The 17,469-nt window shown below is 48.8% G+C and overlaps 1 protein-coding gene across 1 annotated transcript in view; it reads left to right on the plus strand.

The window, feature by feature from the left end:
• gask1b (golgi associated kinase 1B) overlaps nt 1–17,469 on the plus strand; it is an 89,684-nt gene that overhangs the window by 30,392 nt on the left and 41,823 nt on the right. The window contains exon 2 of the mRNA XM_078540538.1: nt 223–437. Coding sequence (XP_078396664.1) covers nt 223–437 — 215 coding nt within the window. The remainder of the gene's footprint in view (nt 1–222; nt 438–17,469) is intronic.

Raw genomic sequence — 17,469 nt, forward strand, 5'->3', positions numbered from 1 at the left:
TTGGGCGTAAAGTACTTTGGGATCTCTGACAACTTCTATATAAATGAAGGTCTTTCTTCATGGAGGGCCCGTATCTTGAAAATTCCACAAACGTGCTCACGCTAAATGGGCTTTCTAGGTTATCCCAAGAGTTGGAGATGATATTATGTGCTATATAAGGTTGGTGTTGCACTTCTCGGAAATTAGTTCAGACAAATCTAAATTTGTTTTGCTCTTTCAAAGATGGCCTACCTCGTCCTGTTATTATCTGGGATCCTTCCTTGTCAATGGCGGATAATAACACTCAGTCTACAATCAAATTGAATTGGATATCTTACCAGCAATCGCTAAAATGGAAGTGTTGGGCCCGTGGCAAAGTTCCTAAACCAGACTGGAGGTGTACTGATATTCATCACTACGAATGGTGCAAACTAGCTCTCTTTGATTTTCTATTGCAGGTAAGGAAAAATTTGACAGCACTGTTCATTCGTCCAAAAAAGACCAGAAATGATATTTAATGCCTGCTGGTGATACTTTTTCCTATGCATCAACTCTTCCTATAGTTAAATTTATAATTTATTAAATTTATATCATGGTAAATGCTTTAATTCTACAAATAGAAGAATATTAATGACAGAGATTTGTAGATATTAGTTTTATGAGTCATTAAATTTTGCAGTGGGTTCTTCCCGTCTTGTACTGTAACTGTGATGGAAGATAGGTAGGTCGCCAAGCAAACAGCCATTTTTAACCATTTACGGTGCTTCCCTGGGAGTTTTGTCGGTTTTTTGAGCCAAAATAATGGAGTGAAGATTTCCCCCTGTGTTAACCGTGCCAAATCATAAAATAGTGTGAGTTGTCCCATTACCTTCAGTAACAGGAGAGTGCGAGAGGAGGACTCTGGGACAGGCAGTCAGCAGCACCTAGAGGAGAATGTGAGAGGAGGACCCTGGGACAGGTAGTCAGCAGCACCTGGAGGAGAGTGCGAGAGGAGGACCCTGGGACAGGTAGTCAGCAGCACCTTCTCGGCCTTTTGGCTAAGATCAAGTGTTGCAGGGGCGACACCATGATCCTGCCAAGGCAAGGTCGGGATGGAAAGGCTATAACCAATCGAAATCCATACCATGGGTTACCTATCACCGTCCGAGTCATGGTGAACGACAGCGAAGGAGGATCACCTATGGATCGGGTCTTCTTCGCCAGGAGGATCCTGTTGAAGGCGTGTGGCTTCGAAGCTCCGGAGATCGTATCCCTGCAGGACTTCCCCAAAGCTGGTTTTTTCAACGTGACGTTCAAGCGGGTGGCAGACTGCGTCCAGCTCCTGAGGGTGTTCGAGGAAAAGAGAGACCTGCCGGAGATGAAGATCCTGACGGCGGAGCCACTCTTTTCTCTGCCGTTGCAACGGGAACGTGTGGTGATGGTGCATATGTACAACCCCTTCGTCCCTGTCGCCGACGTGGTCACCTTCCTCACCAGGTACTTCGATAAGGTGGGGAGCGGCACCGAGATTCGAGACGAGTTGGGGATCTGGACAGGCAAACGCCTGTTTAAGGTCACGCTAAAGACCGATGGTAAGGGAGCCATTTTCCACCCTCCTTCCAGTTTCGCTATCGGGGGAAACCGTGGCTACCTGGTCTACGCTGGGCAACCCAAGCATTGTCGCTCATGCGGCAAGGCTGGTCATGTGGCGGCCAACTGCAGCGCCTCCCTCTGCAAGATCTGCAAACAGGAAGGGCACCAGACAAAAGACTGCAAACAGGCCAAGTGCTGCAACCTGTGTGGCGAGGCAGGTCACCTCTACAGGACCTGCCCCAAACGCTGCCGTACTTACGCACAGGCAGCCAAAGCCAACGAGGGGGAAGCAGAAGAAATGTTTCGTGTCACTCCAACCACCAAGGCCCCCAGGGAGCTCAACGGGACAAAGGAGGACACAGAGAGAGACAAGGTGGAGAAAGAGATTGAGGCAACAGAGAGCCAATCAACAGCACTACCCCCTGAACCACCCAGTCCTCAGGACAGCGAATCAATGGAGGAGGAGGCAGCAGTGGAAAAGCAGCAGGGGGAGTGGCGGATGGTGAAGAACACCAAAAGGAAGAAGGAGCGAAGAAGAAGCAAAGCCATTTCCCAGAAAAGCGGCAAGAGGCGTCTCCCTTGACATGGATGACAAGGGCAGCAGTTCTTCGGATGAAGAAGTGGCAGGGCGGCACCGACAGAAGAGGCGGCAAAGCTCCAGGGCGTTGGAGGACGGGACACCCGAGCTCCAGAACATTGGAGACAACAAGGAGACCAGCGCACCCCAACTTTGCCTGCAACCTGAGGAGGCCAGTGCACCACAGCCCCTGGAATCTGGGAGCAGTGAGGTAATCATCGCACCCCAGCTCCAGGAAGCCGGGAACAGCAACACCCCAGAGGGGGTGAGTTTTGGAGAAGCTTCTCCAGCAAAGGTCATCTCAAAACCCGCTCTCTACGCGAACCTCCAGATGCCACCTGAGCAGAACACTGCCAAGGAGATCTACCTCAGCTCATCCAAAGTGAAGGAATTTGAGCTCACTACGGGTATGAAGGAGCAGACTAAAGGTCTGGGACTCTCAGAGACAGTGGGTTTGGTAGGAGAATAAATGCTTTAAAATGGGTTTAAAGATTGTATCCATAAATGTGCGTAGCATTAAATCTACTACGCGATGTATTGCGACCTTGGACTACCTAGCCAAGGTCAAAGCTGACCTGTTGTTTCTGCAGGAGTGTGCGATACCGCACCTCAGCTCCTACAGGCAATGGTCACGATGGTGGTCCCACGGGCCATCGATCTGGTCGGGCGGAAATGACTCTCGTTCCTCCGGCCTGGGTATTCTGCTGCGGGGAGGCAACTTCACCGTCTCCGAGGTTAAGGAGGTGGTGGGCGGGCGACTCCTCGTAGCAGGCATAATGTACAAGAACGCTCCATTCCGGTTAATTAACGTGTATGGCCCGGCACAAGGGGCTGAGCGGCTGGAGGTTTTTCAGCAGCTTCCACTACTGCTGGCGACCTCCAGGCCGGTCATTCTGGGCGGTGACTTCAACTGCATCATCGATGCGGCTGGACGATCCGGCAGGGCCGGAAGCAGATTGGACGCTACGTCCAGATCCCTGATGGAAACAGTTAAGGATGCCAAGCTGCACGACGTCTTCAGCAACCCTGCAGACGGAGCGCAGCGTAGATACACCTGGTCGCGGCCAGACGGGTCCATTCGTTCCAGGATAGACTTCCTGTTTGTGTCCCGTGCATTCACAGTCAGATCCACCGACGTCAAGCTGGTGTTCTTCTCTGACCACTGCCTCCTACTGGCGGACTGCCACTTGGAGAAGGACCTGAGGGTGGGAAGGGGGGCATGGAAGCTAAATGTGCAACTGCTGACCCCAGAGAACATTGAGGAGCTCAAGAGGGATTACAAAGGTTGTAGAACTGTGAAACCCCTCTTTGAGTCCTTGACACACTGGTGGGAAGCGATCAAGGGAAACATCAAGAGGTTTTTCATCCTCAAAGGCACCCAGAAAGCTAGAAAGGAACAGAGGGAAATGTCACGACTCCAGAAAAACATGCAGAATCTGCTCTGGCTGCAGTCGATGGGGGTGGATGTCAAGGAGGAGCTCCAAGAGGTGAAGAGCCAGCAAGCCTCGCACTTTGCCTCGGAGGCCTCCAAGATCATCTTCCGTTCCAGAGTCCGCTCCGTGGAGCAGGATGAGACGTGCTCACGTTTCTTCTTCCAAAAGGTACACAGAGAGAGCTCTGTGATCAGCAGCCTGAAGGAAGAAGACGGCTCAGTAAAGTCATCACGGTCCGACATTTTGAGGATCAGCAAATCCTTTTATGCCGGATTGTATGACGTGAAGCCCACGGACAGCACGGCCTCACATTCCTTCCTGTCCTCTATCACGGAGGTCTTAGACGACAGTACGCGGGAGAGCCTGGACAAACCGCTAACTCCTGATGAACTGACTAAGGCCCTTGAGTCCTTCGAGAAGAGTAAAACTCCCGGAAGCGACGGCTTGCCGGCGGAGTTGTATTCGGCTCTGTGGGACTTGATCGGCCCAGACCTGCTAGGAGTGTACGAGAGTATGCTCCTGGCTGGTAATATGTCAGAATCCATGAGGAAAGGCATCATCACCCTCATCTACAAGCACAAGGGGGAAAGGGAGGAAATTAGAAATTGGCGACCCATTTCACTGTTGAATGTGGACTATAAGATTCTGTCCAAGGTCATCGCCAATCGGGTCAAATCCGCTCTGGAATTGGTGATTCACCCTGACCAGACCTGCACTGTGCCAGGCAGGAAGATCTCTGACAGCCTCACGCTGCTCAGGGATACGATTGCCTATGTACAGGACAGGGGTGTGGATACCTGCCTCATTAGCTTGGATCAGGAGAAGGCCTTTGACAGAATATCGCACACCTACATGGTGGATGTGCTCTCCAAAATGGGGTTTGGGGAGGGAATTCGAAATTGGATCCAACTGCTCTACACTAACATTAGTAGCGCAGTCTCAATCAATGGGTGGGAAACAGATAGCTTTCCGATTAAATCTGGAGTCAGGCAGGGCTGTCCTCTCTCGCCTGTTCTTTTCGTGTGTTGCATAGAACCCTTTGCCGAGTCCATCAGGAAGGATCCGGGCATAAGAGGAGTGACGATCCCAGGCAGTGGAGGCACTCAGGTAAAAGCCTCCCTGTACATGGACGACGTCACCGTCTTCTGCTCGGATCCGCTGTCGGTGCGCAGACTGATCCACATCTGCGACCAGTTCGAACTGGCCTCGGGAGCCAAGGTAAATCGTGGGAAGAGCGAGGCCATGTTCTTTGGGAACTGGGCTGACCGATCCTTTGTCCCCTTCACTGTCAGGGCTGACGGCCTGAAAGTGCTGGGGATATGGTTCGGAGGGACCAGGGCATGCGTTAGAAACTGGAAGGAGCGAGTGGCTATGGTGAAAAGGAAACTGGGCATGTGGGAGCGACGCTCCCTCTCCATTGCGGGTAAGAACCTGGTCATCAGGTGTGAGGCACTCTCGCTGTTGCTGTACGTGGCGCAGGTCTGGCCCATTCCAGACTCCTGCGCGATGGCGATCACTCGAGCCATCTTCCGCTTTATCTGGAGGTCGAAAATGGATCGTGTCCGCAGGGACGCGATGTACAAGCCTCTAGATAAAGGGGGAAAAAACGTGCCCAACATCGCCCTCATACTGATGGCCACCTTTGTGTGTGGCTGCATCAAGCGGTGCGTAGACCCTCAGTACGCAAACACGAAGTGTCACTACGTGCTGAGGTTCTACCTGTCCCCGGTGTTGCGAAGGATGGGTCTGGCCACGCTGCCGCGGAACGCTCCAAGTAGTTGGACCGTGCCGTACCACCTGTCCCTGGTGGAAAAATTTATGCAGAAAAACACCTTTGACCACAAGTCCATCAGGCAGTGGTCAGCACGTAACGTCCTAGAGGCCCTGAGGGAAAAGGAGAGGGTGGACCCTGTGGGATGGTTCCCCGAGCAGACTGTCAAAGTCATTTGGCAGAATGCCTCATCGCCAGAACTTTCCAACAAGCACCAAGACGTGGCTTGGCTGGTGGTGAGAAAGGCCCTCCCCGTCAGATCCTTCCTACACGCAAGGAGTCTCACCCCCTCTGCACGTTGCCCTCGAGGTGGCTGTGGTGGGGAAGAGACCGTTGTTCACCTCCTTGTGGATTGTGCCTTTGCAAAGAAAGTCTGGAGAGAGATGCAGTGGTTGCTGTCGAGGTTCATCCCGAGCAGTTCTGTGACACAGGACTCTGTGCTCTACGGGCTGTTCCCAGGGACACACACCGAGACAAACATCAACTGCAGCTGGAGGGTCATCAACTCGGTGAAAGACGCTCTTTGGTCTGCCCGAAACTTGTTGGTCTTCCAGCACAAAGAGTTGTCCCCGACCGATTGTTGCGGACTGGCACAATCCAAAGTCCAGGACTACGTGCTGAGGGACGCACTAAAGCTTGGGGCAGCTGCCGCAAAGGCGCAATGGGGAAGGGTCGCTGTCTAAGACCTTTCTGCCACAGCGCACCGAGAGACTGGGAACTGTTTAGAGCCCCTCGGGCTGTACAGCTCAAAATGAAAGGCTGTAAATGATTGTAATATTGTTTGTACTGATGCACCTGGTGATACATTTTGTAAAAGTTTAACCTGGATTGTACCCTTGTAATGGTGTTTTTGAAATGGTTTGGAATGTGAAGATATTTTATGAATAAAGTATATTTTTGCAAAAAAAAAGTCAGCAGCACCTAGAGGAGAGTGCAGGAGGAGGACCCTGGGACAGGCAGTCAGCAACACTGAGAGGATCTAGTCTATCTAGAGGATCTAACATCTAGTCTATACTCAGGTAGGAGTAAGGGTAAAATAAAAGCAAGGGTCCATATTCCATTTAGTTAAGATTTGTCTGGGGAGCTCAGTCCCGAGATTTGCACATCCTGCGCTATTTCCTGTGGGAAATCCTAGACGCTCCTGGCGGTCTGGATGACCATGTGTGCAGGAGGTACCTCCGACTGGAGCAACTCGAGCTCTGGGTTTTGAAGCTTGAGCAGCAGCTGGGGCACTACGGTGCACTCATGAGGCTGAGAGGTTTGTGGATAGCACGTTTCAGGATGTGGTCACCCCGCAGCTTAAGGAAGCGCAAGCAGAGGGGGAAGGGGCGACCGCCAGACAGAAGAAGGGGACCAGGCAGGCAGTGAGGAAATCCCCCAAGTGCATCTTGCTCGCAAACCATTTTTCAGCCTTGGAAAACAGTGAGAGTGATGGTTTCTCTGTGGAGGCCAACCAGAACCAAGGCCATGGCACTGGGTGGTCCAGCTGCTTAGAGGGGGGAGGAAGAAGTGTGGAAGGGCAATAGTGGTAGGGGATTAATTGGTGAGGGGAGCAGACAGGCGCTCCTTAGACATGACTCCAGGATGGTATGTTGCCTCCCAGGTGCCAGGGGCAAGGAGGTCACAGGTGGCTGCAGGGCATTCTGAAGGGGGAGGGTGAACAGCCAAAGGTCATGGTCCATGTTGGGACCATTAACGTAGGAAGAAAGAGAAATGAGGTCCTGCAAGCAGGCTTTAGGGAGTTAGGTAGGAAACTGAAAAGCAGGACTTCAAAGGTAGTACTCTCCGGATTACTCCCGGTGCCACACAGTAGTGAGTATGGGAACAGAAGCATGGAGCAGATGAATGCGTAGCTGGAGAGATGGTGCAGGAGAGAGGGCTTTAGATTCCTGGGGCATTGGGACTGTTTCTGGGGGAGGCGGGAGCTGTACAAGGCAGACGGGTTACATCTGAACAGGAACGGGACCAACATCCGCACGGGGAGGTTTGTTAATGCTGTTGGGGTAGATTTAAACTAAATTGGCAGGGGGGTGGGATCCAGAGGAGTAGTTCAGAGGGGAGAGAAGCTGAGATGGAATTAGAAGTTAAAATGCTAGTGAGTGAGTCTGGAAGGCAGAGGAAACATGGGCTAGATAAGAAAGTGAGGTTTGCAAGGCTAAATGGAATTTATTTTAATGCAAGGAGCCTGAGGAATAAGTCAGATGAGCTGAGGGCGCAGATAGGCATGTGGGAGTATGATATCATAGATATGACTGAGACTTGGCTAAAAGAAGGGCAGGATTGGCAGCTCAATATTCCTAGTTATAGGGTATTCAGACGAGATAGAGAGGCAGATAGAAGAGGATGGGGGGTTGCAATATTGATCAAGGAATCAATCATAGCAGTGAGGAGGGATGATATCTTGGAAGGATCATCAAATGAAGCCATATGGGTAGAAGTTAAAAGCACAAAAGTGCCAAACACACGGTTGGGTGTGTACTATAGGCCCCCAAACAGTCAGGGAGAGATAGAGGATCAAATATGTAATCAAATTTCAGAGAAGTATAAGAATAATAAGGTAGTAATTGCAGGGGATTTTACCTACCCAAATATTAACTGGGATAGTTTTAGTGTGCAAGGTAGGGAGGGAGCAAAATTCTTAAGTTGCATCCAGGAGAGGTTTTTTAGCCAGTTCGTAGGAAGCCCAACAAGGGAGGGGGCATTTCTGGACCTAATATTTGGAAATGAGCTGGGGCAGGTAGAAGGTGTAGCAGTATGGGAGCAGTTAGATTTAGGATAGTTATGGAAAAGGATAAGGTTGGGCTGGGAATAAAAGTTCTAAACTGGGGAAAGGCTAAGATTTTGCTAAGATGAGATACGATTTGGCCCAAGTGGACTGGGAGCAGCTACTTGCAGATAAAACTGTGTCAGAGGAGTGGGAGGCATTCAAGGAGGCAATAGTGAGAGTACAGGGCAAATATGTTCCCGTAAAGACAAAGGGGGAACCAAGTCCAGAGAACCCTGGATGTTAAGGGGCATAAAGGTTAGGATTAAGAAAAAAAGAGAATCTTATGGCAGATACTGAAGCCTCAATACGGCAGAGTCCCTAGAGGAGTATAAAAAGTGCAGCGGGGAACTTAAAAAGGAAATTAGGAAAGCTAAGAGAGTGCATGAGAAAGCATTGATGGGTAGAATAAAGGAAAACCCAAAGGGGTTTTTTAAATATATAAAGAGCAAGAGAATAATTAGGGAAAGAATAGGGCCGATTAGGGACCGTAGAGCTAATGTGTGTGTGGACCCGGAAGACAGGGGTACAGTGCTCAATGAATACTTTGCGTCAGTCTTCACAATGGAAAAGGATGACGCAGGCATAGACATCAGGGTGGAGGACTGTGAAATGTTAGAGGAAATTAACATAGGGAGAGAGGAGGTACTAGTGGTTTTAGCGGCCTTAAAAGTGGGTAAATCCGCAGGTCCAGATGAGATGTATCCCATGCTGTTGAGGGAGGCAAGGGAAGAGATATCAGGGGCCCTGGCACTAATTTTCAAGTCCTCTCTGGCCGAAGGTAAGGTGCCAGAGGACTGGAGGACTACTAACGTTGTCCCATTATTAACAACGGGAAAAAGAGATAGGCCAGGAAACTACAGGCCAGTCAGTGGTGGGGAAGTTACTAGAAAGAATTCTGAGGGACAGAATATATCTGGAGAGACATGGATTAATCAGGGATAGTCAGCATGGATTTGTTAAGGGAAGGTCGTGTTTGACAAATTTGATCGCATTTTTTGAGGAGGTAACCAGGAGTGTTGATGAGGGTAATGCATTTGATGTGGTCCACAAGGACTTTAGCAAGGCTTATGATAAGGTCCCTCGCGCAGACAGGTCAAGAATGTAAAAGCCCATGGGATCCAAGGCAAAGTGGCATGTTGGATCCAAAATTGGCTGGTAGGTAGGAAGCAGAGGGTGATGGTAGAGGAATGTTTCTGTGACTGGAAGTCTGTTTCCAATGGGGTTCCACAGGGCTCGGTGCTGGGGCCCTTGCTATTTGTGGTGTACATAAATGATTTGGACTTAAATGTAGGGGGTATGATCAAGAAATTCGCGGATGACACGAAACTTTGTAAATGGTAAATAGTGAGGATGATAGCCGTAAACTGCAGGAGGATATCAATGGACTGGTCAGGTGGGCAGAGCAGTGGCAAATGGAATTAGAGGAAAAGTGTGAGGTAATGCACTTGGGGAGGCCTATCAAGGCAAGGGATTACACTATGAATGGTAGGACCTTGGAAAGGACTGAAGATCGGAGGAACCTCGGTGTGCATATCCACAGATCCCTGAAGGTAGCAGGGCAGGTAGATAAAGTGGTTAAGAAGGCATATGGGATACATGCCTTTATTAGCTGAGGCATAGAGTACAAGAGCAGGGTGGTTATGCTGGAACTGTATAAAACGCTGGTTAGGCCACAGCAACTGGGATCTTGCCTGCTGGCTGGAGAACTGGCAGAAGCCTTACGTCGCCTCAGTTGGGGAATTAGTATTAAGTGCCTATTAGGCACTTAATTGGCAAGTGCCAGGCTTTCCCCAGGATTAAGGACCCTGGGGCTGAAATTCTGCCCCCCCCCAATAGCTGCCAGCCAATCAGAGGCCAGCAGCTCTCCATTGCCATCAGGGACCAATGATCAATGAGGGAACCCAGGTCAAAGGAACTCCAGGATGTCTGAAGTCATATTCGACTTCAAATGTTAACTCTGTTTCTCTCTCCATGGGTGATGCCAGACCTGCTGAGTTTTCCCAGCAATTTCTGTTTTTACCCCAGGTGAAAGGTGGGTGAGGATGGGATTGAGGTCATGGGGTGAGGGTCATGGGAAAAGGGTAGCAGGGGGTTTGGAGGCAAAGGCAGGGGGGTGGCTTTCAGCAGCAACCCCGCCCCAGCCTTCTCGATGCCTGGTCCCCGTATATCAGGCACTTGAGCGCCTTTGAACGAGGCATTGCCCCTGGCAGCCCACAAGCCCAGATCTCTCCTCATTCTTTCCACAAAATGTATCATTTCACACTGCTCTTCATTGAATTTCATCTACCTCGGGTCTGTCCAATTACTTTTCTTGAACAAGTGTAACTTTTTCAAATCCACACATTCCACGTTGATTTTCAAAAGATGTAATTGGTAATCCTGTCCACTGGCATTCAAAACTCTACAACAAAAAATGATAACATAAGAGTTTGGACTCAAGATTTCCTACAAGTCGAGTTCCTAATTTGTTCATTCCCATTTGAGAAAGCTCTGAGGTTAATTCTGACGTCAGATGATAGCATAAGATGGACAATGTATATTCAGCTCCCATTATAAATCTCACCTGATTTCCATTTCTCTCTCTCCAGGTACCATGCCCTATGAGAGCATTGGCGAGCATGGACTTCCATGTGTTTGCCCCTGGTTATTCTTGGCAAGGTATTGCAATGGTTTGCCATTGCCTTCTGCAGGCTATGGCTGGCCAGGAGACTCTCCTGTTCTCATTGCCTACCATAAGCCTATTGGAAGGATTTCCAGGTTGATAATCAACCTGTTTTTTCTTTTATTCATTCATAGGATGTGGGTGTCGCTGGCTAGGCCAGCATTTATTTCCCATCCCCAATTTCCCTTGAGAAGGTGGTGGTGAACTGCCTTCTTGAATCGCTGCGGTCCATATGGTGTAGGTACACCCACAGTACTGTTAGCAAGGGAGTTCCAGGATTTTGACCCAGCAACAGTGAAGGAACGGCGATATGCTTCCAAGCCAGGATGGTGAGTGGCTTGGAGGGGAACTTCCAGGTGGTGGTGTTCTCATGTGTTTGCTGCCCTTGTCCTTCTAAATGGTAGAGATCATGGGTTTGAAACGTGCTGTGTAAGGAGCCTCAGTGAGTTCCTGCAGTGCACCTTGTAGCTGGTACATACTGTTGCCACTGTGCGTTGGTGGTGGAGGGGGTGAATGTTTGTGGATGTGGTGCCAATCAAACGCGCTGCTTTGTCCTGGATGGTATCAAGCTTCTTGAGTGTTGCGGTATTTGCACTCATCTAGGCAAGTGGAGAGTATTCCATTGCACTCCTGACTTGTGCCTTGTAGATGGTGGACAGGCTTTGGTGAGTCAGGAGGTGAGTTACTCACTGCAGTATTCTGAGCCTCTGGCCTGCTCTTGTAGCCACAGTATTTGTATGGCTAGTCCAGTTCAGCTTCTGGTCAATTGTAACCCCCAGGATGTTGATAGTGGGGATTCAGCAATGGTAATGCCATTCAACGTCAAGGGGCGATAGTTGGATTCTCTCTTGTTGGAGATGGTCATTGCTTGGCACTTGTGTGGCACGAATGTTACTTGCCAATTGTCAGCCCAAGCCTGGATATTGCCCAGGCCTTGCTGCATTTGGACATGGACTGCTTCAGTATCTGAGGAGTGGCAAATGTTGCTGAACATTGTGCAATCGTCATTGAACATCCCCACTTCTGAGTTTATGATGGAAGGAAGGTCACTGATGAAGCAGCTGAAGATGATTGGGCCGAGGACACTACCCTGAGGAACTCCTGCAGTGATGTCCTGGAACGGAAATGATTGACCTCCAACAACCACAAACATCTACTTTTGTGTTAGGTATGACTCCAACCAGTGGAGAGTTTTCCTCCTGATTCCCATTGACTCCAGTTTTGCAAGGGCTCCTTGATGCCACACTTGGTCAAATGCTGCCTTGATGTCAAGGGCAGTCACACTCACCTCACCTCTGGACTTCAGCTCTTTTGTCAATGTTTGAACCAAGGCTGTAATGAGGTCAGGAGCTGAGTGACCCTGGCGAAACCCAAACTGAGCATCAGTGAGCAAGTTTTTGCTGAGCAAGTGCTGCTTGATAGCACTGTTGATGACCCCTTCCATTACTTTACTGATGACCAAGAGTTGACTGATGGGGGAGTAATTGGCTGGGTTGGATTTGCCCTGCTTTTTGTATACAGGACGTACCTGGGCAATTTTCCACATTGCTAGGTAGATGCCATTGTTGTAGCTGTACTGGAACAACCTGGGTAGGGGTGCGGCAAGTTCTGGATACAAGTCTCAATACTATTGCCGGAATATTGTCAGGGCCCATAGCCTTTGCAGTATCCAGTGCCTTCAGCCATTTCTAGATATCATGTGGAGTTAATTGAATTGGCTGGAGACTGGCATCTGTGATGCTGGCACCTCTGTAAGAGGCTAAGATGGATCATCCACTCGGCACTTCTGGCTGAAGATTGTTGCAAATGCTTCAGCCTTATCTTTTGCACTGATGTGTTGGGCTCCCCCATCATTGAGGATGAAGATACTTGTGGAGCCTCCTCCTCCAGTGAGGTGTTTAATTGTCCACCACCATTCATGACTGGACGTGGTAGGACTGCAGATCTTAGATAAGATCTGTTGGTTGTAAAATCGCTTAGTTCTGTCGATCACTTGCTGGTTATGCTTTTTTGCGTGCAAGTAGTCCTGTGTTGTAGCTTCACCAGGTTGACACCTCATTTTTAGGTAAGCCTGGTTCTGCTCCTGATATGCCCTTCTGCACTCTTCATTGGACCAGGGTTGATCCCCTGACTTGGTGGCAGTGGTAGGGTGGGGAATATGCCAGGCCGTGAGATTACTGATTGTGTTTGAGTACAATTCTGCTGCTGCTGATGGCCTACAGAACCTCATGGTCACCCAGTCCTGAGTTTCTAGGTCTGTTCGAAATCTATCCCAGTTAGCACAGTGGTAGTGCCAAACAACACAATGGAGGGTATCCTCAATGTGAAAATGGGACTTCATCTCCACAAGGACTGTGCGGTGGTCGTTCCAACAGTATTGTTGTGGGCAGTACATTGTAAAGCAGAAGGTTTCCTTGCCCATGTTTGACCTGATGCCATGAGACTTCACTGGGTGTGGAGTTGATGTTGAAGACTCCCAGGGCAACTCACTCCCAACTGTATACCACTGTGCCACCACCTGTGCTGGGTCAGGACATACCAAGGGATGGTGATGCTGGTGTTTAGGACATTAGCTGTAAGGTATGATTCCGAGAGTATTACTATATATCAGGCTGTTGCTTGATTAGTCTGCACAAGCCCCCAGCTGTTAGTAAGGAGGACTTTGCAGAGTTGACAGGGCTGAGTTTACTGTTGTTATTTCCAGTGCCTAGGTCAATGCTGGGTGGTCCGTCCAGTTTCATTCCTTTTAGGTTTTGCATCAGTTTGATACAACTGAATGGCTTGCTAGGCTATTTCAGAGCGTTAAGAGTCAACCAAGTTGCTGTGAATCTGCCTGTGGATATGTAAGCCAGACCAGGTAAAGACAGTAGATTTCCTTTCATGAACCAGATGAGTTTTTACGTCAATGGTTTCATGGTCATCATTAGTCATTGAATTCCAGCTTTTTATTGGATACAAATTCCACTTTGGGAGGATTCGAATCTGAGTCCTCTGAGCATTAACCTGGGTCTAACATTACAAGTCCAGTGACAATACCACTACACCACTGCCTACTCCTGTTTGGCCACGTATGAACGCATCTTCCCTGGCCATCAAGTCCTGGAGTGGGACTCAAACCCAGTGCTCTTTGATTCAGAGTTAGTGATGCTACCACTGCCACTGCCTCCACCCCCAATTTCCTTTTCAACAGAGTTAAAATACCTTACAGCTAATGTCCTAAACACCAGCATCACCATCCCTGGGTATGTCCTGACCCAGCACAGGTGGTGGCACAGTGGTATACAGTTGGGAGTGAGTTGCCCTAGGAGTCTTCAATATCAACTCCACACCCAATGAAGTCTCATGGCATCATTTCAACAGAGTTCAAATGGAAAGGGAAATCAGGTGATATATAATGGCCAACCAAATCAGTATTGCCCATTTTACATGATAAGCCATAGTTAAAATACCATCCGACAGGAGTGAGCTCCCTCGCTCTTAGAATGGAGAAAGTATCAAAGGCCAGAATAATCTGAGGACAATTGAGCACCTAACCGCTGGATCAGCAACACAATCAGTGTCTCCGTGAGTTAGTACCTTACTCTTCTGCCTGTGGGACTGAGGCCTCGATTTTATCGATAGGTCAGTGTTCAGCAGGTGAGTGTTCACGTCAGTTTAAAATTCATCCATTGCAACAATAAAGAGGACTGGGGCATTTGAACTCTTGGGCTTCATTTAAATGCTGCCAGCTACCTTCTTACCCGTTCTGGGTGTTAAGTCAGCAGTCAATGGCAAATATTTGTACGGCTCAGGGGCTAATGCCGCAGACCAGTTAAGTAATAATATCAGTTGCTGGGCTGCTTCGTGTGGCTCCCCTTAATTGAAAGGGGGTGGGCTGCATTTGGGGAGCAAGATCCTGGCAGAAAGAGGCCAAAGACTTCCTTAGATTTCTGTGTGGGGCCTGAATGATTTTTATGGGCCCCAGGGGAGCCCTTCTACTTCTCCTGACCTCATGAAGAAGGTAGAAAGAACACACATCTTTCTGGGCTTTTTCTGGCCCTGGTCCCCTTCTTCACTGGATTGGCCTGGTTGCTTCCCACTCAAACTGCTGGTAAAAGCTGCAGTCAGGTCCTGATTGGAACCTAGCATGTATATGTTAAGGACCAACTATAGCTTTGGTCATTTGTCCTTGCCACCTGCGGAACAGGTTAAAATAGTTGCAGGTCAACTTCTGATAGTTCCGCTGCTGGTAAATTTTAACTGTCCACCCACCTGGACGTATCCGCTGAGATTTGAACCCACATAAATTGATGCGATGAGTCCAGGTTAAGTTTCCTGCACCCTCAGTTGGGCACAGAGCCATTAAAAAGGGACGGAAAGTGAAACAAAAAATATAAAAATAGTGCTGTGAATTTCTTTAAATGATCTATTTCTAGGTTAAGAAGTAAGATCCTTGTTACAGAGTAACACATGAGTTATGTGACATGTTCCATTTAAGAAACAATGGGTTTACAGCTATTTCAAGAATACCCAGAGCGGAAAGGCTGTCAAAAAAGGCATGATGATTCAGTACTTGCTGCTTTTCAAGGCTTAGTAACCTTTCCTTTTCATGATCTCTACAGACCATGAATCAAAGCTGTCTTTTTGCAAAAACCTTTAAATCATTTCTCCCAGCCTTTCTTAAAAGTACTTTCTGACGACAATTTCATGCTGAAATTAAATTCCATGAAAAGCAGAGTGGTGGCTATTCTTTGGTGCTTATTTTTAAATTAAACTTTCATCATTCCTTGGCCAGATAACAGTTAGCAAAGGAAATCCTTTCCCAGCACTCTTCTGTGTTTAAACGTATGAAACAAACAGTTTTGCACTTATTTTTCTTCTGTGTGAGCAGAAGTTATTTGATCCCTCAAGGTTCAAGTGAACTTTGAATAGTGTGAGAACTTGGGGCAGTGTAGGCAGAGCTGGTATACCAGGCGTCTGATGTTCTTTCTGAAGTTACATCCAAATGCTCTGGAAGATTAAAAGAGGAGTTGCACCAGCAAAAAGAAAGCTCCTTAAAAGGGAATACAACATTGGGAAAGACAGAGGAAAAAATGTACAATAAAAGTGTACAGCAGAAATCTAAAAGCTAACCGCACAAAACAATGGGGAAGAAATACTTTTTTTTTTTGGTCAACTAGGTACTGGCAAACCCAGAAAACCATCACCATTCTTAAGAGTCTTCAATTCAAGCCACTGAAAAATGTATTCAATTAGAGCTTTTATTTGTCAAATATGGAGGGCACACTCTGGGTGGAATTTAGCATTTTTGAAACTAAGTACCATGGCAGGCGTGTTCCATGGCACATTTCCCGCTCGTCGGAGTGACGAGAATTTGCGCCCGATTTCGTGCCCAGAAGCTAATTACTTATGCATAGGAGAGTATCTCTCCTAATCATATGACCGGTCGGGAACTGATTCGTCTGCCCCGCCATTACCTAATGGGGTCAAAGGTCCGGGCGCTATATTTAAATTCCACCTGAACACACACATTCACTCTCTCCAGCCCAGCTGTCTTCAGGAAAAGTCTCGAGATGGCTGTACACAGGAAGAAGGCTGCCCCGAGGTTTAGCCACGACTCCCTCGAGGCTTTGATAAGAGGAGGGCGCCAGCACCAGGATGTCCTGTACCCCAGGGATTGCTCAAGGAAGTCCACCTCATCTCACTGGCCTGAGAGGCGGTTGCAAGAGAGGTCTGCTCGTTTGGCACCCCCCCCTGCAGTAATGCTATCCAGTGCAGGAAAAGGATGCATGATCTCACCTGCGCAGCCAGGGTAAGTCAATCTTCAGCTCACTCCAATCTCACACTCCCATCATGGTGTCAAGCACTGAAAGGGTTACATTGCTCAGGGATTTCATACAATGTTAGCGGGGGACACATGAGCACTGATTGTCTCACGGTCACTTTCACATCACCAGCATCTCATTCTATCATGCTGCACAAACTCCATCCTCAGCCCTTACTGGGGAGGGCTTAGCACACACAGCAGGCATGCATACTTCCCAACCTCCCCTCCATCTTTTCTCATCACATTCCATCCATTTATCTTCATGCAGGCTAAGCCTGCCCACACCAAAAGGGGGAGATCCCAGACCGGAGGAGGGACGACCAATATCCAGGAGCTCACTCCCTTCAAGGAGAATGCCGCTGAGCTGGCAGGAGAGGATGTGGTGAAGGTGAGATTGGCCTCTCTCATCAACCTAGTATGGATGATCCCTCTATGAGTTGATCACATTCTGACATTCACAGTGAGTGACATTGAATGTAGTATTCAGCCTATCTTTTCTCTCTTACAGGGACCAGCAGGCCCAGGCAGAGGAGTAGAGCCAACATCAGAGGAGCCATCAGGAGAAGACCCGTCACTGCGATCACCCACACCCTCCACCAGTGCAGAGACACACACCTTGGTGGCTCAGTTCTAGATTAGGCTCGGGCTCACTTTCTGGAGAACACCACACACATCTCCACAGCAGATGGAGGTAGTGACAGCCCAGGTCTCTGGCACTTGGAGGACTGCTGGAGAACAGGCACCCGCTGAATCCAAGTCAGATGATGAGCCTCTGCAAGTGGCTGCTGAAAAAATGCTAAGGTGCAATAACAGGTGGGGGAACATCAGGCAGATTTGCGAGAGGCAGTCAACAGACTAGAGTGAAGGATGGAGGGGTCCGTCCATGTTCTAACTGATGTCAT

Source organism: Cetorhinus maximus, chromosome 1, assembly GCF_964194155.1.
Source record: "Cetorhinus maximus chromosome 1, sCetMax3.hap1.1, whole genome shotgun sequence".
In the NCBI taxonomy this organism is placed as follows: Eukaryota; Metazoa; Chordata; class Chondrichthyes; order Lamniformes; family Cetorhinidae; genus Cetorhinus; species Cetorhinus maximus.